This window comes from Lutra lutra, chromosome 10 (assembly GCF_902655055.1).
Source record: "Lutra lutra chromosome 10, mLutLut1.2, whole genome shotgun sequence".
NCBI lineage: Eukaryota > Metazoa > Chordata > Mammalia > Carnivora > Mustelidae > Lutra > Lutra lutra.
The window spans coordinates 59,998,949-60,026,904 of record NC_062287.1 but is presented as its reverse complement, the minus strand read 5'-3'; the positions used below and the strand labels follow the sequence as shown (position 1 = coordinate 60,026,904).

At 39.2% G+C, this 27,956-nt stretch overlaps 1 protein-coding gene across 1 annotated transcript; it reads left to right on the top strand.

Annotated features, from left to right (window-relative positions):
- The first annotated feature begins 21,980 nt into the window (after positions 1 to 21,980).
- LOC125079217 (olfactory receptor 52A5-like) lies at positions 21,981 to 22,931 on the top strand. Its single transcript, XM_047692683.1, has one exon. It carries the CDS (start codon positions 21,981 to 21,983, stop codon positions 22,929 to 22,931), a length of 951 nt encoding a protein of 316 aa, XP_047548639.1.
- Positions 22,932 to 27,956: the final 5,025 nt, after the last annotated feature.

The window sequence follows — 27,956 nt, the reverse complement described above, 5'->3', positions numbered from 1 at the left end:
CCTCTGAAAATGTGTACTCTGTAGTCCATATTTTATTACTCACAGGCGATTATTTCTATTTAGTAAAATCCTTAGAAGCTTTAAAGAAATGTATCTATTGGGGTGACAAGATGGCGGGGAAGTAGGAGGAGGCACCTTTTCAACCTGTACCCTAAAGTGAGCTGATTACCTACCAAAGAACTCCGATAACCCATGAAATCAGCCTGAGATCAGAATTATACACATCTGGATTTCTACAGGGGCAGAAGACACCAGTGGGCAGGTAAAGCGGAGTGGGAACGGCGGACTGCTATCAGAAGATAAACAAAAGGGGGAGGGAGCCACCAGAGGTGACAGGTTGGAAAGTAATACCCCTAATACGAGCGAGAGTGCCCTGCGTCTGGGGACCAGCATTAACTTGGAGACTGGTTGAAAGCACTCCAAAAGAGCAAAAAATTGTGGGGGGGGGAATTGTGGGAATCGGGGCAGCTAGGGACAGGGGCTTAAGTCCCCAGTCCCAGGACAGCCTCCCCTGGCACTGAGCCAGAGAGAGTGCGGTGGAGAAACCAGGTCTTGGTCCCTGAGCTGCCAGCGCGACCAAAATTGCATGGGTTCTGGCCCCTGTGAGGGGATGGGAGACACGCTGGATGGCAGAACGTGCGAGCCCTGCTACAGAGCCTGAGATGCACGTGCTCCTCATCCTCCCCTGAGAGAGGTACAAAGGCCCAGCTGGCGCTCTTTGACACGCGCCATTGTTTCAGAGCCTAAGACGCGCACCCTACACTCTCCCCTGAGAGAGGTGCGCGAAGGCCCAGCCTGGTGCTTACAGACCTGTGCCCCGTTCTCAGAGCCTGAGATGCACGCTGCGACCCACAGCCTCCCCTGAGAGAGGTGCGCGCAAGCCTGGCGCTCTTAGACCCAGAAAGACCAGGCATTCGCAACCCCGGGGCAGCAGGAAAATCTCAGTGTGTGATCACTGCTTGGAACCTCTCTGGTGATCTGGAGCTGCCCAAACAGCTGCTGCTGCTTTGGTTTTGGGTACAAGCAGAAGATCCTGTGTCCCCAGGGACCGCGACTCGGAACCTGCTCTGCCAGCGGCCAAGGGGGGATTTATATGGGCTCTTCAACACCCACAGAAGAACAGACTGAGGCTTCTTTCTGAGAGGAAGGTCAGGGTGCAGTTTGCTTTCCTCTAAACCGACAAAAACCATCAAAAGCGGTCAAGGTGAGAGGAGAAAAAAAAAAAAAAAGGTGAACAAACATAAAAACCTCCAGAGAACAAAAGCCTGAAAAAAACGGTTTCCTCAGAGCCCACCCCCTTGAGGGGGACTGGAGGACTTAACTCAGGGAAAATCATTGACTGAAAACCCACGTGGCAGGCCCCTCCCCCAGAAAAACCAACCAGAAAAAAAAAAAAAAAAAAAGACTACAAGAGAACCACCACCACTACTTCATAGGACAATTTTTTATTAATTTGTTCCCACTATTCTGGCTCATTTTTTAAAATGTAGATAATTTTTTTAACCTATTTACCATCACAGCGAGCTGTCCAGTACATCAAATTCCATAATAACCTTCTAACCTGAAGTTTTTGATACATACACCTGTGTTTTTCTTTTGCATTTCTATTTTTTTATTTTTTTTTAATTTTAGTTTAGTTTAGTTTATTCCGTTATTTTTATTTTCTAATATTCATATAGAGTTAAACTTGAAAGTAATCCCCTTTCCCCAATCAATATTACCCCTATGGGTAAACCAATTTTTAATCCCCCTTGAGCCTAGGAAAGTTGAGTCCTTTAACAAAGATTTCAAGATACATCCAGGAAGAATCAAAACAACCTTCCTCGCCCACACTGAGAATTTATAACCACTCTCCCATCTTTTTCTTCCACCAGTGTTTCTGTGTTTTTGTGTTTGTCCTGATAGTATATAAATCTTATACTTGGGGTTCTTTTTGACAAGGTTCTTCCTTTATTTGCATATATATATTTTTTCTCTTATTATATTCTTTTATCAGTCTTTTTGTTTGTCTGTTTTTGTTTGTATACTTCATAAATCTTTTTTTTTTTTTAGTTTTTTTTATTTTTTCAGCATAACAGTATTCATTATTTTTGCAACACACCCAGGGCTCCATGCAATCCGTGCCCTCTACAATACCCACCACCTGGTGCCCCCAACCTCCCACCCCCCACCCCTTCAAAATTCTCAGATCGTTTTTCAGAGTCCATAGTCTCTCATGGTTCACCTCCCCTTCCAATTTCCCTCAACTACCTTCTCCTCTCCATCTCCCCTTGTCCTCCATGCTATTTGTTATGCTCCACAAATAAGTGAAACCATATGATAATTGACTCTCTCTGCTTGACTTAATTCACTCAGCATAATCTCTTCCAGTCCCGTCCATGTTGCTACAAAACTTGGGTATTCATCCTTTCTTTTTTCTTTTCTTTTTTTTTTTTTTTTTACAGCTTTATAAACATATATTTTTATCCCCAGGGGTACAGGTCTGCGAATCGCCAGGTTTACACACTTCACAGCACTCACCATAGCACATACCCTCCCCAATATCCATAACCCCACCCCCCTCTCCCAACCCCCTCCCCCCATCAACCATAGTTTGTTTTGTGAGATTAAGAGTCATTTATGGTTTGTCTCCCTCCCAATCCCATCTTGTTTCATTTACTCTTCTCCTACCCCCTCAAACCCCATGTTGCATATCCTCTCCCTCATATCAGGGAGATCATATGATAGTTGTCTTTCTCCGATTGACTTATTTCGCTAAGCATGATACCCTCTAGTTCCATCCACATCATCGCAAATGGCAAGATTTCATTTCTTTTGATGGCTGCATAGTATTCCATTGTGTATATATACCACATCTTCTTTATCCATTGGTCTGTTGATGGACATCTAGGTTCTTTCCATAGTTTGGCTATTGTAGACATTGCTGCTATATACATTCGGGTGCACGTGCCCCTTCGGATCACTACGTTTGTATCTTTAGGGTAAATACCCAGCAGTGCAATTGCTGGGTCATAGGGTAGTTCTATTTTCAACATTTTGAGGAACCTCCATGCTGTTTTCCAGAGTGGTTGCACCAGCTTGCATTCCCACCAACAGGGTAGGAGGGTTCCCCTTTCTCCGCATCCTCGCCAGCATCTGTCATTTCCTGACTTGTTAATTTTAGCCATTCTGACAGGTGTGAGGGGATATCTCATTGTGGTTTTGATTTGTATTTCCCTGATGCCGAGTGATGTTGAGCACTTTTTCATGTGTCTGTTGGCCATCTGGATGTCTTCTCTGCAGAAATGTCTGTTCATGTCCTCTGCCCATTTCTTGACTGGATTATTTGTTCTTTGGGTGTTGAGTTTGCTAAGTTCTTTATAGATTTTGGACACTAGCCCTTTATCTGATATGTCATTTGCAAATATCTTCTCCCATTCTGTCAGTTGTCTTTTGGTTTTGTTCACTGTTTCCTTTGCTGTGCAAAAGCTTTTGATCTTGATAAAATCCCAATAGCTCATTTTTGCTCTTGTTTCCCTTGCCTTTGGTGATGTTCCTAGGAAGATGTTGCTGTGGCTGAGGTCGAAGAGGTTGCTGCCTGTTTTCTCCTCGAGGATTTTGATGGATTCCTTTCTCACATTGAGATCCTTCATCCATTTTGAGTCTATTTTCATGTGTGGTGTAAGTAAATGATCCAATTTCATTTTTCTGCATGTGGCTGTCCAATTTTCCCAACACCATTTATTGAAGAGGCTGTGTTTTTTCCATTGGACATTCTTTCCTGCTTTGTCGAAGATGAGTTGACCATAGAGTTGAGGGTCCATTTCTGGGCTCTCTATTCTGTTCCATTGATCTATGTGTCTGTTTTTGTGCCAGTACCATGCTGTCTTGATGATGACAGCTTTGTAATAGAGCTTGAAGTCCGGAATTGTGATGCCACCAACTTTGGCTTTCTTTTTCAATATTCCTTTGGATATTTGAGGTCTTTTCTGGTTCCATATAAATTTTAGGATTATTTGTTCCATTTCTTTGAAAAAAATGGATGGTACGTTGATAGGAATTGCATTAAATGTGTAGATTGCTTTAGGTAGCATAGACATTTTCACAATATTTATTCTTCCAATCCAGGAGCATGGAACATTTTTCCATTTCATTGTGTCTTCCTCAATTTCTTTCATGAGTACTTTATAGTTTTCTGAGTATAGGTTCTTAGTCTCTTTGGTTAGGTTTATTCCTAGGTATCTTATAGTTTTGGGTGCAATTGTAAATGGGATGGACTCTTTAATTTCTCTTTCTTCTGTCTTGTTCTTGGTGTAGAGAAATGCAACTGATTTCTGTGCATTGATTTTATATCCTGACACTTGACTGAATTCCTGTGCAAGTTCTAGCAGTTTTGGAGTGGAGTCTTTTGGGTTTTCCACATATAGTATCATATCATCTGCGAAGAGTGAGAGTTTGACTTCTTCTTTGCCGATTTGGATGCCTTTAATTTCCTTTTGTTGTCTGATTGCTGAGGCTAGGACTTCTAGTACTATGTTGAATAGCAGTGGTGATAACGGACACCCCTGCCGTGTTCCTGACCTTAGCGGAAAAGTTTTCAGTTTTTCTCCATTGAGAATGATATTTGCGGTGGGTTTTTCATAGATGGCTTTGATAATATTGAGGTATGTGCCATCTATCCCTACACTTTGAAGAGTTTTGATCAGGAAGGGATGCTGTACTTTGTCAAATGCTTTTTCAGCATCTATGGAGAGTATCATATGGTTCTTGTTCTTTCTCTTATTAATGTGTTGTATCACATTGATTGATTTGCGGATGTTGAACCAGCCTTGCAGCCCTGGAATAAATCCCACTTGGTCGTGGTGAATAATCCTTTTAAAGTACTGTTGAATCCTATTGGCTAGTATTTTGGCGAGAATTTTTGCATCTGTGTTCATCAAGGATATTGGTCTGTAGTTCTCTTTTTTGATGGGATCCTTGTCTGGTTTTGGGATCAAGGTGATGCTGTCCTCATAAAATGAGTGTGGAAGTTTTCCTTCCATTTCTATTTTTGGAACACTTTCAGGAGAATAGGAATTAGTTCTTCTTTAAATGTTTGGTAGAATTCCCCTGGGAAGCCATCTGGCCCCGGGCTTTTGCTTGTTTGGAGATTTTTGATGACTGTTTCTGGTTATGGGTCTATTGAGGCTTTCTATTTCTTCCTGGATCAGTTGTGGTAGTTTATATGTGTCTAGGAATGCACCCATTTCTTCCAGATTGTCAAATTTGTTGGCGTAGAGTTGCTCATAGTATGTTCTTATAATTGTCTGTATTTCTTTGGTGTTCGTTGTGATCTCTCCTCTTTCATTCATGATTTTATTTATTTGGGTCCTTTCTCTTTTCTTTTTGATAAGTCTGGCCAGGGGTTTATCAATCTTATTAATTCTTTCAAAGAACCAGCTCCTAGTTTCGTTGATTTGTTCTATTGTTTTTTTTTTTTTTTTTTTTTGGTTTCTATTTCATTGATTTCTGCTCTGATCTTTATGATTTCTCTTCTCCTGCTGGGTTTAGGGTTTCTTGTTCTTTCACCAGCTCCTTTAGGTGTAGGGTTAGGTTGTGTACCTGAGACCTTTCTTGTTTCTTGAGAAAGGCTTGTACCGCTATATATTTTCCTCTCAGGACTGCCTTTGTTGTGTCCCACAGATTCTGAACCGTTGTGTTTTCATTATCATTTGTTTCCATAAATTTTTTCAATTCTTCTTTAATTTCCTGGTTGACCCATTCATTCTTTAGAAGGATGCTGTTTAGTCTCCATGTATTTGGGTTCTTTCCAAATTTCCTCTTGTTATTGAGTTCTAGCTTTAGAGCATTGTGGTCTGAAAATATGCAGGGAATGATCCCAATCTTTTGATACCGGTTGAGACTTGATTTAGGACCAAGAATGTGATCTATTCTGGAGAATGTTCCATGTGCACTAGAGAAGAATGTGTATTCTGTTGCTTTGGGATGAAATGTTCTGAATAGATCTGTGATGTCCATCTGGTCCAGTGTGTCATTTAAGGCCTTGATTTCCTTGTTGATCTTTTGCTTGGATGATCTGTCCATTTCAGTGAGGGGAGTGTTAAAATCTCCTACTATTATTGTATTCTTGTCGATGTGTTTCTTTGATTTTGTTATTAATTGGTTCATATAGTTGGCTGCTCCCACATTAGTGGCATAGATATTTAAAATTGTTAGATCTTCGTGTTGGACAGTTCCTTTGAGTATGATATAGTGTCCTTCCTCATCTCTTATTATAGTCTTTGGCTTAAAATCTAATTGATCTGATATAAGGATTGCCACTCCTGCTTTCTTCTGATGTCCATTAGCATGGTAAATTCTTTTCCACCCCCTCACTTTAAACCTGGAGGTGTCTTCGGGTTTAAGATGAGTTTCTTGTAGGCAACATATAGATGGGTTTTGTTTTTTTATCCATTCTGATACCCTGTGTCTTTTGATTGGGACATTTAGCCCATTAACATTCAGGGTAAGTATTGAGAGATATGAATTTAGTGCCATTGTATTGCCTGTAAGGTGACTGTTATTGTATATTGTCTCTGTTTCTTTCTGATCTACTTCTTTTAGGGTCTCTCTTTGCTTACAGGACCCCTTTCAATATTTCCTGTAGAGCTGGTTTGGTATTTGCAAATTCTTTCAGTTTTTGTTTGTCCTGGAAGCTTTTAATCTCTCCTTCTATTTTCAATGATAGCCTAGCTGGATATAGTATTCTTGGCTGCATGTTTTTCTCGTTTAGTACTCTGAATATATCATGCCAGCTCTTTCTGGCCTGCCAGGTCTCTGTGGATAAGTCTGCTGCCAATCGAATATTTTTACCATTGTACGTTACAGACTTCTTTTCCCGGGCTGCTTTCAGGATCTTTTCTTTGTCACTAAGACTTGTCAATTTTACTATTAGGTGACGGGGTGTGGACCTATTCTCATTGATTTTGAGGGGGTTCTCTGAACCTCCTGGATTTTGATGCTTGTTCCCTTTGCCATATTGGGGAAATTCTCTCCAATAATTCTCTCCAGTATACCTTCTGTTCCCCTCTATGTTTCCTCTTCTTCTGGAATCCCAATTATTCTAATGTTGTTTCATCTTATGGTGTCACTTATCTCTCGAATTCTCCCCTCGTGATCCAGTAGCTGTTTGTCCCTCTTTTGCTCAGCTTCTTTATTCTCTGTCATTTGGTCTTCTATATCATTAATTCTTTCTTCTGCCTCATTTATCCTAGCAGTGAGAGCCTCCATTTTTGATTGCACCTCATTAATTGCTTTTTTGATTTCAACTTGGTTAGATTTTAGTTCTCTTATTTCTCCAGAAAGGACTTTTATATCTCCTGAGAGGGTTTCTCTAATATCTTCCATGCCTTTTTTCAAGCCCGGCTAGACCCTTGAGAATCGTCATTCTGAACTCTATATCTGACATATTACCAATGTCTGTATTGATTAGGTCCCTAGCCTTTGGTACTGCCTCTTGTTCTTTTTTTTGTTGTGAATTTTTCCGCCATGTCATTTTGTCCAGATAAGAGTTTATGAAGGAGCAAGTAAAATACTAAAAGGGTGGCAACAACCCCAGGAAAATATGCTTTAGCCAAATCAGAAGAGATCCCGAATCGTGTGGGGGGAGAAAGTGGATAAAAAGGTGTTCAGAAAGAAAAAAAAAAAAGAAACTATTAAAAAGAAGAAAGCTGATAAAGAAAAAATATAAAAAGAGGAAGAAAATATATATATATTAGATAAACTATTTAAAAAACGTTAAAAAAGAAAATGGTAAAAGTTAAAAAATTTAGCAGAAAAAGAGAAAAAGAAAAAAAAATTGAAAAAGAAAAAAAAATTAAATTAACTGCAAGGCTAAAAATCATGGGGAGAAAGCCATGAGTTCCGTGCTTTGCTTTCTTCACCTCTGGAATTCCGCTGCTCTCCTTGGTATTGAAACTGTACTCCTTGGTAGGTGATCTTGGTCCTGGCTGGGTTTCCCATTGATCTTCTGGTGGAGGGGCCTGTTGTAGTGATTCTCAAGCGTCTTTGCCCCAGGCAGAGTTGCACCGCCCTTACCCGGGGCCGTGCTGAGTAATCCACTCGGGTTTGCTTTCAGGAGCTTTTGTTCCCTCAGCGCTTTCCGTAGAGTTCCGGAGGACAGGAGTGAAGATGGAGGCCTCCCGGTCTCTGGCCCGGAGGAGCTGAGAGCCCGGGGCCCCACTCCTCAGTGCGCCCTCAGAGAACAGCGCCCAATGACTCCCGTCACCCTGGCCTCCGGCTGCGCTCCGAGCTGACCGAGCCTGCGACCGGTTCAAGGTAACCCCAAGCTTAGAGTCACTCCTCGGCTCTGTCTCTGTAGCCGGCTTCCCCGTTCTAATACCGGTAAGCTCTGTGACACTCAGACACCCCCGATCCTTCTGCGACCCTGCGGGACCTGAGGCCGCGCTGACCCCGCCTGGGCTTCACCCCAGTTAAGCCTCTGGAGTGATGTCCCTCAGTGGAACAGACTTTTAAAAGTCCTGATTTTGCTCTGTTGCTCCGCTGCTCGCCGGGAGCCAGCCCCTCCCCCCGTGGTCTATCTTCCCATCGCTTTGGATTCACTTCTCCGCCAGTCCTACCTTTCAGATAGTGGTTGATTTTCTGTTTCTAGAGTTGCTGTTCTTCTTCTCTTCCATCTCCCGTTGGATTTGTAGGTGTTTGCAATCTTTAGATAAGCTATTTAGCTGATCTCCCGCTACCTGAAGTAGTCTCAGCCTTCTACTTCTCCGCCATCTTGACTCCTCCCCGCTATACTTCATAAATCTTACCTTGGGACCCATTTGGGCTGAACCTTCTCTTTCATCTTCCCTTTCTTTCCTGTCTCTCTCTCTCTCTCTCTCTCTCTCTTTTTTTCGTTTTATTTTCTTTCTTCTCTCATTTGGGTGGGGAATCCTGATTGCTCCGAAGTGTTCCAGGGTGAACCTTGACTGCACCATGGTCGATACATCCAGCTACATCTGTTCAGTCATCTCTCACCAAAATGACTAGGAGGAGGAATGCCCAACAGAAGAAAAATACAGAGGATGGACCTTCTGCAACAGAGCTAACGGCTATCAACATAGACAATATGTTGGAAAGAGAATTCAGGCTAACAATTATCCAGGCAATAGCTAGGTTGGAGAAAGCCATGGATGACCAAATGGAATTGCTTAGGGCGGAGCTGAAAGCGACAAGACAGGATGTTCACAATGTTAGGGCAGAGCTAAAAGCTACCAGGGCTGAGGTTCACAATGAACTCAATGAGTTCCAATCTAATCTAAATTCTCTCAAATTAGGGTAACTGAGACAGAAGATAGAATTAGTGATCTGGAGGACAAACAGATAGAGAGAAAGGATCAAGAGGAAGCCTGGAACAAACAGCTTAGAAACCATGAAAACAGAATCAGGGAAATAAATGACGCCATGAAATGTTCCAACGTCAGAATTATTGGAATCCCTGAAGGGGAGGAGAAAGAAAGAAGTCTAGAAGATATAGGGAACAAGTTCTTCATGAAAATTTTTCCAATCTCGTGAATGGAACCAGCGTTCATGTACTAGAGGCCAAACGGTCTCCACCCAGATTATAGATTCCAGAAAAACATCAACGCACCTGATAGTCAAATTGAGGAATCATAATTGTAGGTATAATCTCTTGAAAGCTGCTAGGACAAAGAGGCTCCTTACTTACGAGGAAAGCCCATCAGAATAATGTCAGACTTGTCCACAGAGACCTGACAAGCCAGAAAGGGCTGGCAAGATATATTCAGGGCACTAAACGAGAAGAACATGCTGCCAAGAATACTTTATCCATCAAGACTGACATTCAAAATGTATGGAGAGATAAAGAGTTTCCAAGACTGGCAAGGCTTAAAAGACTATACAACCACCAAGCTGACATTGCAGGAAATATTAAGGGGGGGTTCTATAAAAGAGGAAAAACCTAAGAATAGCATTGAACAGAAATATGGAGACAATCTACAGAAAGAAAGACTTCAAAGGTAACACGATGTAAATAAAAACGTATCTATCAATAATCACTCTCAATGTGAATGGCCTAAATGTGCCCATAAAATGGCACAGGGTTGCAGATTGGATAAAACGACAGGACTCATCCATATGTTGTCTACAAGAGACCCATTTTTGAACCTAAAGATACACCCAGACTGAAAGTGAAAGGATGGAGAAGCATCTTTCATTACAATGGGCCTCAAAAGAAGGCTGGGGTAGTGATTCTCATATCAGATAAATTAGATTTTAAACTAAAGACTGTAGTCAGAGATACAGAAGGACACTACATAATTCTTAAAGGGACTGTCCACCAAGATGATCCAACAATTTTAAATATCTATGCCCCCAATATGGGAGCAGCCAATTACATAAGAAAACTGTTAATCAAGATAAAGAGTTATATTGATATGAATACATTAATAGTAGGAGATCTTAACACGCTTCTCGCAGTAATAGACAGATCATCAAAGCAGAAAATCAATAAAGAAACAAGAGCATTGAATGACACATTGGGCCAGATGGACCTCATAGATATATACAGAACATTCCACCCTAAAACAACAGAATACTCATTCTTCTCAAGTGCACATGGAACCTTCTCAAGAAGAGACGACATACTGGGTCACAAATCAGGACTCAACCGATACCAAAAGACTGAGATTATTCCCTGCATATTCAAAGATCACAATGCTTTGAACTGGAGCACAATCACAAGGAAAAGTTCAGAAGAAACTCAAACACCTGGAAGCTAAAGACCACCTTGCTTAAGAATGCTTGGATCAACCAGGAGATCAAAGAAGAACTGAAACAATTCATGGAAGCCAATGAGAATGAAGACACTTCAGTCCAAAACCTATGGGATACAGCAAAGGCGGTCCTAAGGGGGAAATGCATGGCCATCCAAGCCTCCCTCAAAAAAAATTGAAAAATCCAGAACATACCAGCTGTCTCTACACCTTAAAGAACTGGAGAATCAACAACAAATCAAACCAACTCCACACATAAGAAGGGAAATATTCAAGATTAGAGCTGAAATCAATGAGGTAGAAACCAGAGATACAGTAGAACATATCAATGAAACTAGAAGCTGGTTTTTTGAAAGAATCAATAAGAGCAATAAAACATTGGCCACACTAATCCAAAAGAAAAGAGAGAAAGCCCAAATTCATAAAATTATGAATGAAAAGGGAGAGATCACAACTAACACCAAGGAAGTAGAAACAATCATCAGAAGTTATTATCAACAGTTATATGCCAATAAGCTAAGCAACCTAGATGAAATGGATGCATTCCTGGAAAACTATAAACTCCCAAAATTGAACCAGGAAGAAATCGACAACCTAAATAGACCAATATCTAGTAACGAGATTGAAGCAGTGATCAAAAACCTCCCAAAAAACAAGATCCTAGGACCTGATGGATTCCCTCGGGAATTCTACCAAACTTTCAAAGAAGAAATAACACCTATTCTCCTAAAGCTGTTTCAAAAAATTGAAGCAGAAGGAAAACTTTCATACTCTTTCTATGAAGCCAACATTACCCTGATCCCCAAACCAGACAAAGACCCTACCAAAAAGGAGAATTTCAGACCAATGTCACTGATGAATATGGATGCTAAGATTCTCAACAAGATCCTAGCAAACAGGATCCAACAGCACATTAAAAAGATTATCCACCATGACCAGGTGGAATTCATTCCTGGGCTACAAGGGTGGTTCAACATTCGCAAATAAATCAATGTGATAGAACAAATTAATAAGAAAAGAGAGAAGAACTACATGGTCCTCTCAATTGATGCAGAAAAAGCATTTGACAAAATCCAGCATCCGTTCCTGATTAAAATGCTTCAAAGTATAGGGATAGAGGGAACATTCCTGAACTTCATCAAATCTATCTATGAAAGACCCACAGCAAATATCATCCTCAAATGGAAAAAGCTTGCAGCCTTCCCGTTGAGATCAGGAACACGACAAGGATGCCCACTCTCACCACTCTTGTTCAACATAGTATTAGAAGTCCTAGCAACAGCAATCAGACAACAAAGAGAAATAAAAGGTATCCAAATTGGCAATGAAGAAGTCAAACTCTCTCTCTTCACAGATGACATGATTCTTTATATGGAAAACCCAAAAGACTCCACCCCCAAACTACTAGAACTCATACAGCAATTCAGTAATGTGGCAGGATACAAAGCCAATGTACAGAAATCAGTGGCTTTCTTATACACTAACAATGAAAATACAGAAAGGTAAATTAGAGAATTGATTCCATTGACTATAGCACCAAGAACCATAAGATACCTGGGAATAAACCTAACCAAAGAGGTAAAGGAACTGTACTCGAGGAACTACAGAACACTCATGAAAGAAATTGAAGAAGACACAAAAAGATGGAAGACCATTCCATGCTCTTGGATCAGACGAATAAACATTGTTAAAATGTCTATACTGCCTAGAGCAATCTATACTTTTAATTCCATTCCAATCAAAATTCCACCGGTATTCTTCAAAGAGTTGGGCAAATAATCCAAAAATTTGTATGGAACCAGAAGAGACCCTGAATCTCTAAGGAAATGTTGAAAAACAAAAATAAAACTGGGGGCATCACGTTACCTCATTTCAAGCTTTACTACAAAGCTGTGAACACCAAGACAGCATGGTACTGGCATAAAAACAGACACATAGACCAGTGGAACAGAGTAGAGAGCCCAGATATGGACCCTCAACTCTATGGGCAAATAATCTTTGAGAAAACAGGAAAAAATATATAGTGGAAAAAAGACAGTCTCTTCAATAAATGGTGCTGGGAAAACTGGACAGCTATATGTAGAAGAATGAAACTTGACCATTCTCTTACACCGTACACAAAGATAAACTCAAAATGGATAAAAGACCTCAACGTGAGACAGGAATCCATCAGAATCCTAGAGGAGAACATAGGCAATAATCTCTTCAATATCAGCCACAGCAACTTCTTTCAAGATATGTTTCCAAAGGCAAAGGAAACAAAAGCAAAAATGAACTTTTGGGATTTCATCAAAATCAAAAGCTTCTGCACAGCAAAGGAAACAGTCAAGAAAACAAAGAGGCAACCCACGGAATGGGAGAAGATATTTGCAAATGACAGTACAAACAAAAGATTGATATCCAGGATCTATAAAGAACTCCTCAAACTCAACACTCACAAAAGAGATAATCATATCAAAAAATGGGCAGAAGATATCAACAGTCACTTCTCCAATGAAGACATACAAATGGCTATCAGAAACATGAAAAAATGTTCATCATCACTAGCCATCAGGGAGATTCAAATTAAAACCACATTGAGATACCACCTTACATCACTTAGAATGGCCAAAATTAGCAAGACAGGAAACAACATGTGTTGGAGGGGATGTGGAGAATGGGGAACCCTCTTACACTGTTGGTGGGAATGCAATTGGTGCAGCCTCTTTGGAGAACAGTGTGGAGATTCCTCAAGAGATTAAAAATAGAACTTCCCTATGACCCTGCCATTGCACTACTGGGTATTTTCCCCAAAGATACAGATGTAGTAAAAAGAAGGGCCATCTGTACCCCAATGTTTATAGCAGCAATGGCCACGGTTGCCAAACTTTTGGAAAGAACCAAGATGCCCTTCAACGGACGAATGGATAAGGAAGATGTGGTCCATATACACTATGGAGTATTATGCCTCCATCAGAAAGGATGAATACCCAACTTTTGTAGCAACATGGACGGGACTGGAAGAGATTATGCTGAGTGAAATAAGTCAAGGAGAGAGAGTCAATTATCATATGGTTTCACTTATTTGTGGAGCATAACAAATAGCATGGAGGACATGGGGAGTTAGGAGAAGGGAGTTGGGGGAAATTGGAAGGGGAGGTGAACAATGAGAGACTACGGACTCTGAAAAACAATCTGAAGGGTTTGAAGAGGTGGTGGGGTGGGAAGTTGGGGGAATCAGATGGTGGGTATTAGAGAGGGCATGGATTGCATGGAACACTGGGTGTGGTACAAAAACAACGAATACTGTTATGCTGAAATAAATTTAAAAAATGACTTAAAAAAAAAGAAACGTATCTATTACCAAATAAGGAGTCCCATTGTTTCCAAAATATCTTATTTCTCTGTAGCTCTAATGTATTTTAACTGAACCATATCTAAGAGTAATTGTCTCTCTAACTTTCAATAGCTTTATGATTCTGGGATGTTCAAACACTTTGGACGTTTCCCAAAAGTATCTTGTGACTCATTCAATATGTTAAAAATAATATTATATTCTCTAGGCAAAGAGTAGTTTACTACTCTTTTACTATTTACTACTTTTTACTGTAGTTCAGAATGTGCTGACCTCACCTCAGCCTCCTTCATATTCTAATTGAAGAGTATTCTTCTTGTTTTCTCTGAATATATTTTATTTATATTAAGCCCATCACTGTTACCTTGATGGACAGTTGAAACTCTGATGTATGTAATTTGCTCCTTTTATTGGGGTAACAGCCCTGGGTATGGCTGTATATAGTCTGCCAACATGACATCACTGAGTGCGCAGCTAGGAGGAGATATCCACAACCAGTTCTCCTAAGCCCCTGTGTGCTCACCTGACACACCGCACAGCTCATCCTACACCACCGGTTTTTCTAGAACGAATGTAATTTTATGGCAGTTTATGACAAGATGGGAGTCAGAGATCCTTTCTTTTTCTTTTCTTTTTTTTTAAGATTTTATTCATTTATTTGACAGTCAGAGATCACAAGTAGGCAGAGAAACAGGCAGAGAGAGAGTAGGAAGCAGGCTCCCTGCTGAGCAGAGAGCCCGATGCAGGGCTCGATCCAGGATCCTGGGATCATGACCTGAGCTAAAGGCAGAGGCTTTAACCCATTGAGCCACCCAGGTGCCCCGAGAGATCCCTTCAATGCAAAAAGAACAGGTCTACTCCCTAGGATTAACCCAAGACACAAGACAAATACTGTGTGACTGTAATTAAGGCCATCAAGTCTTTCAAACAGATGCACAGAATGCAGACTTGTTAGACTCTTTCTTTCACTGCACAAAGATTCTGAATCTTTTCCATTCTTCTGCTTGAGAAAAAGATTAAAATCTCTCTTTACGTTCAAACCCTTTTTATTCACCTAAGTAAATGTCTGGCATGAGTAATCCTTCATAGTTGGAAACCAGAAATAGATATTCTGACTGGCACTAAAATTTTGAAAAAAAATAAGAACACAAAATATATAATGAAATTCTCATAAAAGAAATTGTCTTTTGAAATGTTAATAATAACCTTTTGGGATGTAAATATGATGGTTTTCAATAATGACTGGGCAGTGGTTCTGATTGATTAATCTTCACAAAATAGCACATAAATCCTATCAATCCTTTTAGAAAATGGCTTTCAATTTTCCATAGTCCATTTACATCTCCGCAATCATAATTATTTATCCTAACAATGTAGATCTCTGGTAAATTGCTTTCTTATATTTCTTCTAGATACTTCCAGGGTCCTGCTCATAAAATAGATAAACTTATAAAGATATCTAATTCCACACAGAGGACTTTGGCTAATTGTTGTATCACTTCCCCTGAAAATCAGGAAAGAAAAGAATCAATATTCACTATTCAAGTGTAAACTTCATTTGAAATTAAACTTATATATTTATATATGTTATAATATTTCTTGTTCATTGTCTTTATTTTAGCCACTTGGGAAGACATACTAAGTATATTAGAACTATTATAATTAATAATACCAACAAGTTGTACTACTTCCAATGTCATTTCAATGTACTAATAAAATCTTTTTACACACACACACACACAAAAATGCACATCATTACATCGTCTGAATTCTGAACATGACTGAGACTATTTGTGTATCATATAGAAATATTCCATTTAGTTCTCTGTCAGCATGTCTACACTGATTAGTATGAAGAGCTTGAGATGTTTTCACTGGCCTTCATTGGTTCATTATTTGTATAAAAGTGTCATTGACTGTTTGTGTTGTCATGGGGCACTGTCTTCTCTTAGAAGTTTCTGGAAGGACAGTCAATTTGGCTTCCAGTCCCCAAGAACACCAGGATGTGAGAGTTTTTATTAGATGCATATGTACTATGAGACATAGTCTCCTAGGTTTTGAACCATATTGTGCCTGCTTTTCACCGTTGTCCCGGGCTAATTTAAAGCTCACCAGTGACTGGTGCAAAAAATCCCCAGGCGGCAACGGTAGTACAAAACAGCCATCCTCACTATCGGAAATACCAAAAAATTTTCACTCTGTGGCTTCTACGTATGTTACCAGAGATGATTCCAGGTGAGTCCTTGGGCCTTAGACCTGCACTGAGTGTGGGGAACATGGAGGATTGTTTTCAAGGAGAACACAACACCTTTATGCTCCAAGAAGATGGCAGGATGATTAAAAGAGCAATGGGGTCTTAGAGTAGCTGATTGTTCGAATGGGAAGAAGATTTTGTCCATGCTGCTGTTCAGAATATTTCTGAGTCAGTTAATCACACACTGGGTGAGAAATTTTAAAGTGAGCCTCACAGGTATGAGGAGCCTCGAGGAGGATTAAGGCTGATCAATGCACAGAAAGCTTATTTGTTTTAGGTCAGGAAATTATACATGTTTAGACTGGAAGAGTTTCAGTAGCAATGACGCCCTCAAGTCATTCAGGGGAAATCACATCTGGTAACATGCTCATCAAGTATCTGATGTAGTCAGGAGAAGGACAGGGTAACTTCTAGGAATGAATTACTGGCATTCAGGCAGAGTAATACATTTTATGTTTCTTTCTAATATTTTAAATGCATTACATCATTTCATCCTCATAGTTACCGTGTAGTGTGTTTCTACCAGTTAACTTTGCCTCAGTAATAAGGAATTGAGACAATGTAAAGTTTTAGAACTGCCTGAAGAGCATGCATAGCTAAGGGACATCCCAAGGATGCAAACTGTCCTGACTGACTTCAGATCCATGTCCCATGGCTGATGTGTTCTTCGGAAGGTGGATTGAGGACTTCTATGAGAAATGAAGAGGAGACGGTTTGAGGCTCACCAGGAAGAAGACCTGTCTGACAGTTGGAGCGGTCCTGCAATGGACAAGCTCGCTCAAAAACAGAGGGTCTCTCCCTGGGGTTTTGAGGCAGAGATCAAACGGTGAATGTCAGAGATCTTGTAGAGGGAAAGGTTCCATAGAGTGTTGGGAGAGTGAATTTAGACCTAATCCCTTCCTTCTTTATGTTCTGGGAATCAGCCTGAGTCAGAATTAGGTTTAAGTAGAACTAATGGTTCAGGATTCCTGCTGCAAATGAGACCCCTGATTGTTCTTCCTGTTCCCTGGATTTCAAGGTTTAAGATTTGTCTCCTGCCTCTTTTGAACATGTACATGTGTACACACAATTTTGCTTCTGGCTAGTCCTTGTCATCCAGTGCCATTACTCGTTGCTCTTAAACCATGAATGTCTTAGTCTCTCTTCCCATGACTTCTCTCCATCAAGTCATCAAGTAGCACAAATATTCTTCCTGTGTTACTCTTCTGATGTGGCAAGGTCACGTCATCCTATCCCATCCTAGCACAACTATTCTTCTAACATATTCTCCATATGCCAGATCTCATCCTTCTGGATCAGATAGAGTGGATTTTTAAAGGCAAAAAAAGCCCTGTTTTTCTACCTAAGGTTTTGAAATTATTTTCTTTCAATTGTATTCTTATTTGTTATTCTTTCCTTTTCCTAAGCCCCAACAAACATTATCTCTGCTTATGACATAATTCATATGTGAAATTACTTACTGATTTGCAATCCAACTGTACATTTCATGCTTCTTTGATTTTATCCAGAGTATTTCCTCTACAAATGCTCTTGCACCTCCTTTATCTGGCTAATATCTACTAAATAATGATTCCCTTGATAAACAGATTTAATCTGCCCATTTTTATTAAATCTACAACATCTTCTTTTTAAATTAAGGAATATTTTTCTCCTGTGTAAAACTGTAGATCATTGGTTAGTAACCAGGTATGGTGTGCCCCTCCCCACACATGAAGGTGACATATGGCAATGTATGAGACATTTTTTGATTTTCCTGATGAGAGAGAATAATTTGCACCTATCTAAAGGGTAGGAGTAGGGATGCTGCTCAGCCTAAGACAATGTAGAGAACTACACAGAATATAAAATCTATCTGATCAAAAATGCCAGTTGTGTAGAGAGTGAGAAAACCTGCTCTAGAAGAATAGCCATGAGGCCTCATGAAGCTGGAAATGTAAAATTATCCTGAAGGAAGGAAACTACTTTCTTCACATGATGAATGTACTTTGAAGGAAGGTTTTCCCATGTTATTTATCTGATAGTGTGTTTACTGGCTCCTTTCCTTTTTACCCTCCTTCTGGTTGACTGCCATATAAACTTCTGCCAAGCTGAATTTTGCACATTCTCCTCTAAGTATTCTTCAGGTCAGGTATGACCCATGTATCCATGTTAAATCTCCCAAATGCCAACACTTGATAAAGAGAGTAGCACACACTTTTGAGCCAAATCACAATGTTAGCCAGTATGTGAATGATCTGATGTGTAAACTTGGACCTATTTCATATGTACAGAATATAGTAAGCATGTTTATATTTATGGATTTTATCTATTTGGTGAAATAAGAAGGTACTCTAGAAGTTTCTTCCCTCAGAATCTGAAAAGACACAAACTGATTAAAAACTCTTTTACAATCCAGCCTGACCTATTCACACACTGAAAGATAGCTCATAATTCTTATTGAATTGAATGATAAAAATCTCAGAAGACAAATCTTCCTTGCTTTTTCTGAGTCAGTATGCCATGGAATTTGGATCCAAGTAGATCCACTTAGAACAACAGCAAGTCTTAGTTTTTCATTAATGTAATGGACTAATGATATAAATACCATAAGATAAGGCAGACAATGTAATTTAAAATGCTTAAAATCTTAGGAACACAAATAATACAGTATGTATTCAATAAATGGTAAATACTAGTTTTGAATTCCAAGCAGTCAGGTTAATGAAGATTCTTCCAAATACAGGATAAATAACTTCAACATGTTGCCCAATTGTTTTTGAAGTGCTTGAAACAGGTAGATAATAACAAATCATTAGCACATAATCTCTATTTGTGGTTAATAATATAACCTTCTGATTTGAGGAAAATCTAGATTGACTCATATATTTGCAAAAAGGAAGGTTTCCAAAACAAATTGTCTTGGATAGGAAAGCCTGACTCATAGTTGAATTAAGTTATGAGAAAATGGAGTAATAAATGCTCCTGCAATTGACCGAGATGTGTTTTAGAGAACTTCACACTCTCAGGGATGATCTAAAGTTATCAGACAGAACTTGAAGGAATGTGCACAAGATGTGATTGTCTGATTTTTTCTAAGGGCCTATCTCTCATTTTAGACCCTTGTCCTTTCTTTATCTGTTTAAACTTGCTGAAATCATTTTTAAATGAGCTTAGAAATTGCTAAAAGAAAATGAATATAACTTGTGAATTAGCTTATTACATATTCTGAGGAAAAAACACTTTCTTGAAGAAAATATAAATGCCAGTTGTAAGGAATCACCAGAGAAGAAAATTCTCAAGGGCTTTGAAAATGATAAGACAGGGACGCCTGGGTGGCTCAGTTGGTTAAGCAGCTGCCTTCGGCTCAGGTCATGATCCCAGCGTCCTGGGATCGAGTCCCACATCGGGCTCCTTGCTTGGCGGGGAGCCTGCTTCTCCCTCTGCCTCTGCCTGCCATTCTGTCTGCCTGTGCTCACTCTCTCTCCCTCTCTCTCTGGCAAATAAATAAAAAAAATCTTAAAAAAAAAAAAAGAAAATAATAAGACAAATACACTCATGAGAGACCCTGATGATTATAATTTAATGTGTTAGATTGAGCAGCAAAGGACAGAGACTAAGAAACATAAAAGTAGGGTGCCTGGGTGGCTCAGTAGGTTAAAGCCTCTGCCTTCGGCTCTGGTCATGATCCCAGGGTTCTGGGATCAAGTCCCTCATTGGGCTCTCTGCTCAGCGGGGAGCCTTCTTCCCTTCCTCTGTCTCTGCCTGCCTCTCTGCCTACTTGTGATCTCTGTCTGTCAAATAAATAAATAAAATCTTTAAAAAAAAAGAAACATAAAAGTATAAGTAAAGAAAACATTAAATTTCACAGAGTGTCATTGTTTTTACAAATACTTAAGAATAAATGCATATTCAGCCTTAGGGATTGAAAAATGATTACTGATGGGCAGAGAGAAGAGCAGAGAGCACAGATTGGCATTTCAAATACATATAAGAGATGTTCAAAAAGCAGGGCACAGTAGGAACAAGCTCTGATAGAAACTGCCACAGAAGACAGCCATGAATTAAAAATAATTGATTTATTTTCGCAGAGAAGAAGCAGGAAAAGTTGCACCATGCATGATTAGGTTTTGGGAAAACATAGAAACTTTGACAAATTAGGTTGAATACACTCTGAATGGAGGAGAGAGGGATCAGACTGGGAAGACGCTATGCTGAGAAGACAGGCTGATGAGCTGCAAAACTGAAAAATACTCTGGTCAAACTTGTCTTCTGTTTGGAGTCTAGTAGGTAGTAGGTAGGTAGGAGTCTAGTTCTCGAAATGCCTATACTCTGCATTACATAAATTTTTCCAGGTCCAATTAGCAGGTTACAAAAAAAAAAAAAGCACATATGATGAGCGGAAAACACAAGATACAAGGAAACTCTTTTTGTTCTATTAGTCATGGAATAGAAAAAAACCGCCCTATCCATTTAACTTTTGTCATTGAAAGTGATAAAAGCATGTTGAAACATCGACCTGATGGTTGTTCTTACAATGACTTTCTGAAAAGAGAAAATTAGAAAGGATTCATTGAAAAGATACAATAAGATGGGTGATATTCCAATGCACGTCTTCTTTATGCATTCACTTGTTGATGGGCAATGAGGTTTTTTCCATATCTTGGCTATTGTTCATAATGCTGCAGTGAACAAGAGACTGAATATTTCTCTTCAATATTCATTTCCAGTCCTTTGTGTGTATATATGTGTGTGTGTGTGTATGTATGTATGTATGTATGTATGTATATATATATATATATCAGAGGTGGAATTGCTGGGTTACATGTAGATTGTTTTTAAGTTTTTGATGCACTTCCACATTGCTTTCCTTAGTGGTTGGCAAACAAACATTCCCACTAACTGGGTACAATGGTTCCCTCTTCTCCACTTCCTCTGCAACATTTGTTATCTCTGAATGATGACAGCCATTGTAATGGAACTGAGGTGATATTTCACTGGTTTTCATTTGCATTTCTGTGATGATTAGTTTACTCATGCAGGAGGAAGAAAAAAATCCTGCCATTTGTGACCAAATGGTGAACTCTGAGTACATTATGATCTGTGAGAAGAGTCAGACAGAGACATTCCAACACTGTATGCTATCACTATATGTGGAATGTTCAAAAAGCTGAATAAGCAAAAATTAAAAATAAAAATTATGTGTAACAGGGGCTGAAGGATAAGAAAAGAGAGGAGTTATTTTATTAGTAGATAAATAAGTTCTGAAGATCTAAGGCACAGGATAGTGATGACAAACAAAAATCATGTATTAAAAACATCAAACTTACCAAGAGACTAGATCTTCATTTTTCCAACCATGAGAAGGAAAACATAACAAAGCGATGTGATAGAGCGCTGGTTAACACTACAATGGAACTCAAAGTGCAATATGCAAATGTATCAAATCAAAAGGCCATACCCCCTAGGCTTAGAAGATCTCATGTTATCTCACTTATCTTTCATATATATATATAGGATCAAGAGGATGAAATATGCATTATCTGACTAAAGAATACTTTGCTAAAGTAAAGTAATTTCTTCTTATTTTTTATTCTCGTAGTCTTGATGAGGAATAGAAGATGAAACAGCAACACCACTACGTGATTCTACAGACCAAATCATCATGTTCATACCCAATGGTTCCCTCTTCATGCCCCACATCCTGACACTCACTGGCATTCCTGGGCTGGAGTCAGTGCAGCATTGGATTGGGATTCCATTCTGTGTCATGTATTTCATTGCTGTGATTGGGAATTCCCTAATTTTGGGTATAATCAAATATGAACACAGCCTCCATAAGCCCATGTACATATTTTTGGCCATGCTGGGGGCCACGGACATTGCACTTAGCACCTGCATTCTTCCCAAAATGTTAGGCATCTTCTGGTTCCATTTGCCAGAGATTTCCTTTGAAGCCTGCCTTTTACAAATGTGGTTTATTCACTCATTCCAGGCAGTTGAATCAGGCATCCTACTGGCAATGGCCCTAGATCGATATGTGGCCATCTGTGACCCCCTGAGACATACCACCATCCTCTCCCAGCAACTCTTGATTCACATTGCAGTTGGGGTTATACTCAGGGCTGCTATTCTTGTAGCACCATCCATTGTGCTCATCAAATGTCGTCTTAAACTCTACCGAACCACAGTGATCTCCCACACTTATTGTGAGCACATGGCCATCGTGAAGCTGGCTGTTGAAGATGTCCGCATCAACAAGATATATGGTCTTTTTGTTGCCTTCTGTATCTTAGGGTTTGACATAATCTTCATCACCTTGTCTTACATTCAAATCTTTATCACTGTGTTTCAGTTGCCCCAGAAGGAGGCACGATTCAAGGCCTTTAATACCTGCATCGCACACATCTGTGTCTTCTTACAGTTCTACCTCCTTGCCTTCTTCTCGTTCTTCACACATAGATTTGGTGCTCACATACCACCATATGTTCATATCCTCTTATCAAACCTGTACCTGTTAGTCCCTCCTTTCCTCAACCCTATAGTCTATGGTGTGAAGACCAAACAAATTCGTGACCATGTCCTGAAAATATTTTTCTCCAGAAAACCATCTTGATCATTATTGGCTCCTTCCACAGACATTTTAGGTTGAGTCAATCAAGAACATCATATGGTGAAAAATTAGTATCTTCCACAAACATCTAAGTTCAAAAAATATTTAATATTAGTAGCTTATAATTAAATGAGGTGTTCAACAACTATGAAATTGTCAAGAACAATGGTTTGCTCTTCATGTAAGAAATAAATTCCCTTATGGCCTGAATTCAAAATTTTCTTTTTCCTGTGTATTTTTCCTATTAGTTTAAATATAGGAGTTTCTCTCTGGCAACACTTTGACTTACACAGAAACAAAATTACAGAAAATAGGACAATTCCAGGTTCTTCCAAGGACCATATCATATATCAATATTCTCAAATTGGTAACCCAGGCCATAGCTATGTTTCTAGCTATATCTCATTTTCTCTTTTCTTTTCTTCTTTTTTTTTTTAAGATTTTATTTATTTGACAAAGAGAGACACAATGAGAGAGGGAACACAAGCAGGGGGAGTGGGAGAGGGCAAATTGGAAGCCAGTTGCAGGGCTCGATCCCAAGACTTTGGGATCATAACCTGAGCCAAAGGCAGACGTTTAACAACTGAATCACCCAGGCACCCTATATCTCATTTTCTATTATTTGCTTTTGTATCTATATTTTGACACATTTGGGATCATTTACCTGTTTCTCTATACAGTCTAAAATATTGGTAAATACAAAAATAATGTAAAACCAACAATAATGATATGAGCAACACCAAGTAGATATGGACATAGAGTATAAATGGTGATGATGATGCATAGGAAAAAATATACTAAAAAGATTTCTAGAAAAGCATATTCACTAATATGCTTTCTTTTGTTTTTGTTTTCTACCTTTCTTTTATTATAAAGATATTTATTTATTTATTTTACTATGTTCAATTAGCCAACACATAATACATTATTAGTTTTTGATTAAGTGTTCAATGATTAATTAGTTGTATATAACACCCAGTGTTCACGACCACACATGCCCTCCTTAATATCCATCACCTTTTTACACCATCTCTCCATTGACCTCCCTTCAAATAATCCAGTCAATGAATGGGCAGAAGACATGAACAGACACTTCTCCGAAGAAGACAAACAAATGGCTAACAGACACATGAAAAAATGTTCAACATCATTAGCCATTAGGGAAATGCAAATCATAACCACAATGAGATATCACCTTATACTAGTAATTATGGCTAAAATTAACAAGACAGGAAACAACAAGGGCTAGCAAGGATGTGGAAAAAGGGGAACACTTTTACACTGTTGGAGGAATGCAAGCTGGTACTGACACTCTGGAAAACACTATGGAATTTCCTCAAGATGTTAAAAATAGAACTACCCTAAGACCCAGGAATTGCACTAACAGGTATTTACCCCAAAGATACAGATGTATGAAAATAAGGAGCAGTTGCACCCAGTGTTCATAGCAGCAATGTCCACAATAACCAGACTGTGGAAGGAGTCAAGATGTCCTTCAACAGATGAATGGATGAGGAAGAGATGGATCATATATACAATGGAATATTACTCAACCATCAGAAAGGATAAGTACTCACCATTTGCATCAACATGGATGGAACTGGAGGGGATTAGACTAAGTGGAATAAGTCACTCAGAAAAAGGCAATTATCATAGGATTTCATGGATATGTGGAACATAAGGAATCATGCAGAGGACCACAGAGGAAGGGAATGAAAAGTGAATGGGAAGAAATCAGAGAAGGAAACAAACCATGAAAAATCTTTTTTTTTTAACAGTTTATTGAAATATGATTCACATATAATAAACTAGCACATACATAAAGTATAAAATTTGATTAATTTTGGCATCTACACACCTATGGATCCATCACAACAATTAAAATAATGAACTGAAACACTACTCCTAAAAGTTTCCAATGCTCCTTTTTGACCAAGTCCTAATGAACCTTCTTATATCCCTGGCTGGCCCCGAAAACCATCGATCTACTATCTGTCACTAGGGAGTAGTTTGTATTCTCAAGAATTTTACAAATTTGACTCATGCAGTATAAATCTTTTGTGGTCTCTTCCTTCATTCACTGACATGCTTTTTTTTCAGGAATGAAAATGTGATCAGTACTTACGCAGAAACAATCCTTCTATAGACACACATGTAAATGGTTTTATCTAATTTGAGTTTCACCCAAATGTGTAAGTTGAAGTTCCAGAAATGAACACATAGAAATGTAATTCCCCTAGTAATTATCTATGCAAGTATCTTGAGTATAAAACCTGTATCTTATTTATACTTGATTCCGCAATACATGGGGCAATCAATGTCTGAGACTTCTTAGAACCTCTGTAAAAATGACTTTGGATAATGAACATCTCAGACATTTTCTTGCTATTGATCAGGGGTATTCCAAAGGAACCAGTCTGAAGGCTTGAGGTACTATGCAACATCAGTATAGAGCACATCTGCATAGAAAGGAGTTTACTCCCATATTAATAAGATCAACAAAGATGATGTCATGAATGATCATGATGGAATCCTGAAATAAAGTATGAGTGAAACACAAAACTGGCAGAGGAGAGACTGACTCTTAAAACAGTGATTTCAGATCTTCACTCTTTGCTCTTCCTCTGCCCACGTCCCTTCAACCTTTGTCAGGATGCTTCAACAATAGCTATCTGGTTTAATTTTCTTCATTCAAGCTTCAAGTGAACCAATAAGATGCTTACTGAAAAGAGATGAACCCACAGAGAGAAACACAGGGATCTCCAATGTTGGATTTAGACATAGTCAGAGGAAGGAAAAAAAACAAGAAAACATACCAATACAGAAAATGGAAGGGATGATAGCGTTCAAATGGCAGAGGTGGAGGATATTTTGGGGAATTTATTCTTGTTGAATAAAACAAATAAATCTGAGTCGTAACGTTTTGGTGCTTAGTAAAATTCACGTGAACATGAAGTATATAAAGTAAGAAATGGCAAATACCATGATAGAAGGAAGGAAACACATTTGTGGATATTAGACAAGGAAAAAAGATGTTTAAAAAGATAATAAACATTTAATTAATTCATTTGAATTCCATATTAGGGGATTCAATATTTCAGGAAGTTGTGGCTACCATGGTGCATCCTGAGTACTTGATGACATTATCCCTCCAAGGGAAGAAAATGGCAAACATATGAATTTTTAGAGACTATAGCCAAAAATATAAAGAATGGAGATAACTGTGTGATATTTCTGAAAAAGAAATCAAAACTAATAGAATATGATGGTAGCATTGCTATGATTTGGACCTGTGTACAAATGTTGAATGAAGGTATGAAAATGGGCATCCAGGCATTTCTCTCAATCTAATGGAGACTTTTGGTTTTACACTTTTAAATATATTAGCTGGGTTTCTCATGGATACAATTCTTCAGTTTAACAAGTTCTCCACTACTCTTACTTTTCTGATGGCTTTTATTTAAATGCATATTGAATATTTTCCTATGTTTTCTCTGTAGTTATTGAAATGATCACAAGGCTTTATTATTTTGATTACATGGTAAGTTAAACTGATTGCCTTTTTTTCTCTTATTTACCAAATATTTAATTTACACATATAACTATAAAAACAAAGATGACATGCATATACTGAATTTAGAGGAAGACAGCTGGCTGTTGACCGGTTCAAAATCCAGCAGATGAGGAAAGGAGAGAAAGGCTGAGGGAAGCCCAGCTCAACTCCCTAGAGCATCAGTTGGTGTGTGTCTGGCAAGGGAGAGTGGCAGCGATTTCCAGAGGTCACTTTGGAAATCAATTAAGAACATCTGTTGTGGGGTGCCGGAGTGGCTGAATCAGTAAAGCTTTTGGTTCAGGTCATGATCCCAGGGTCCTGGGATGCAACCCCACATCAGACACCTATCTCAACAGGGAGTCTGCTTCTCCACTGCCTGCCATCCTCAGGCTTTTGCTATTCTCTCTCTCTGTCTTTATCTCTCTCTCTCTCTCTATGTCAAATAAATAAATAAAATGTTTTAAAAAAGGAAAAAGAATGTCTGTTGCTTTATTCTCATTTTACCAGTGATGGACATGGGGCTTTGGAGAGTTACAATAAATATCCAGAAGCACAAACAGCCCAAGTTTCAGTCCTGACTAGGAAGGAGCAGAGCTATTTCCTTCCACAAGTTGGCTCTTTCCCACCATGAGCTGTTGAAACGACCTCACAGCATTGTGGAATATATATTTTGCCTGTGGCATTGCGTTTCTCTCAGGTCACCAGTGGAATGTGCACACCCACTAACACATTAACTGGTGCCATTAGCATTGGCATTTGACCAGGACTTGAGAATGCTGTACTTTAGTTATATCAAATCTACTTTTGCTATCCCTAGAGATGGTTTGTCAGACCACAATATCATCCTTCCTGTTCTCCTTGATGAACAAACCACAGCTGGTCTACTGAGAGAACTTCCATGTGAAACACAAAGGTGTGGTCCAAGAGATTTCAATCCACACATGGATCTGTTTGGTAATTAGGATGCCCTTTTTGTTTCCTTTCCAGGTCAGAGTGGTTCCATGCTGCAGATTCGGGAACATAGCAACTTTTCAAGGTATAAAGAAGAGCTGCCCGCAAAGTCATGCTGTATGCACAGTCACTGAAGAGCTGCTTCACTCCCACCTCTGAGGTCCCCTTTAACTGAGTGTTGCTACTAATCAAATGCAGAGTCCAGGGTAATAGGCAACCACATGGAACAGCCAATGGGTGGAGGCACGTGTCTCTGTGGCATATGCGCTGTCTATGATGCAAGGAATGAGGGACTTACTCCAAAAGGCATGCTCTCTTAAGAGCAGGAAGAGATGGCCTTAAGTTAAAGGCAGACAAACAAATAGCATAGCCCAGTAATCAGACAGATGAACAAGAGGGCTGACTATGCAATAGGCTCCCTCCCACTTCCAAACTTCCCTCCCCATAACCTGCAAACGTCCTCCTCCCTGGGATCATGGTACTGCATCTGGAAATCCTTTGAATCTCCATGGCATGGCCAAGAG

Excerpts from the sequence above, each read along its gene's own strand:
- LOC125079217 (XM_047692683.1), top strand. The coding sequence starts at position 21,981 with ATGTTCATACCCAATGGTTCCCTCTTCATGCCCCACATCCTGACACTC.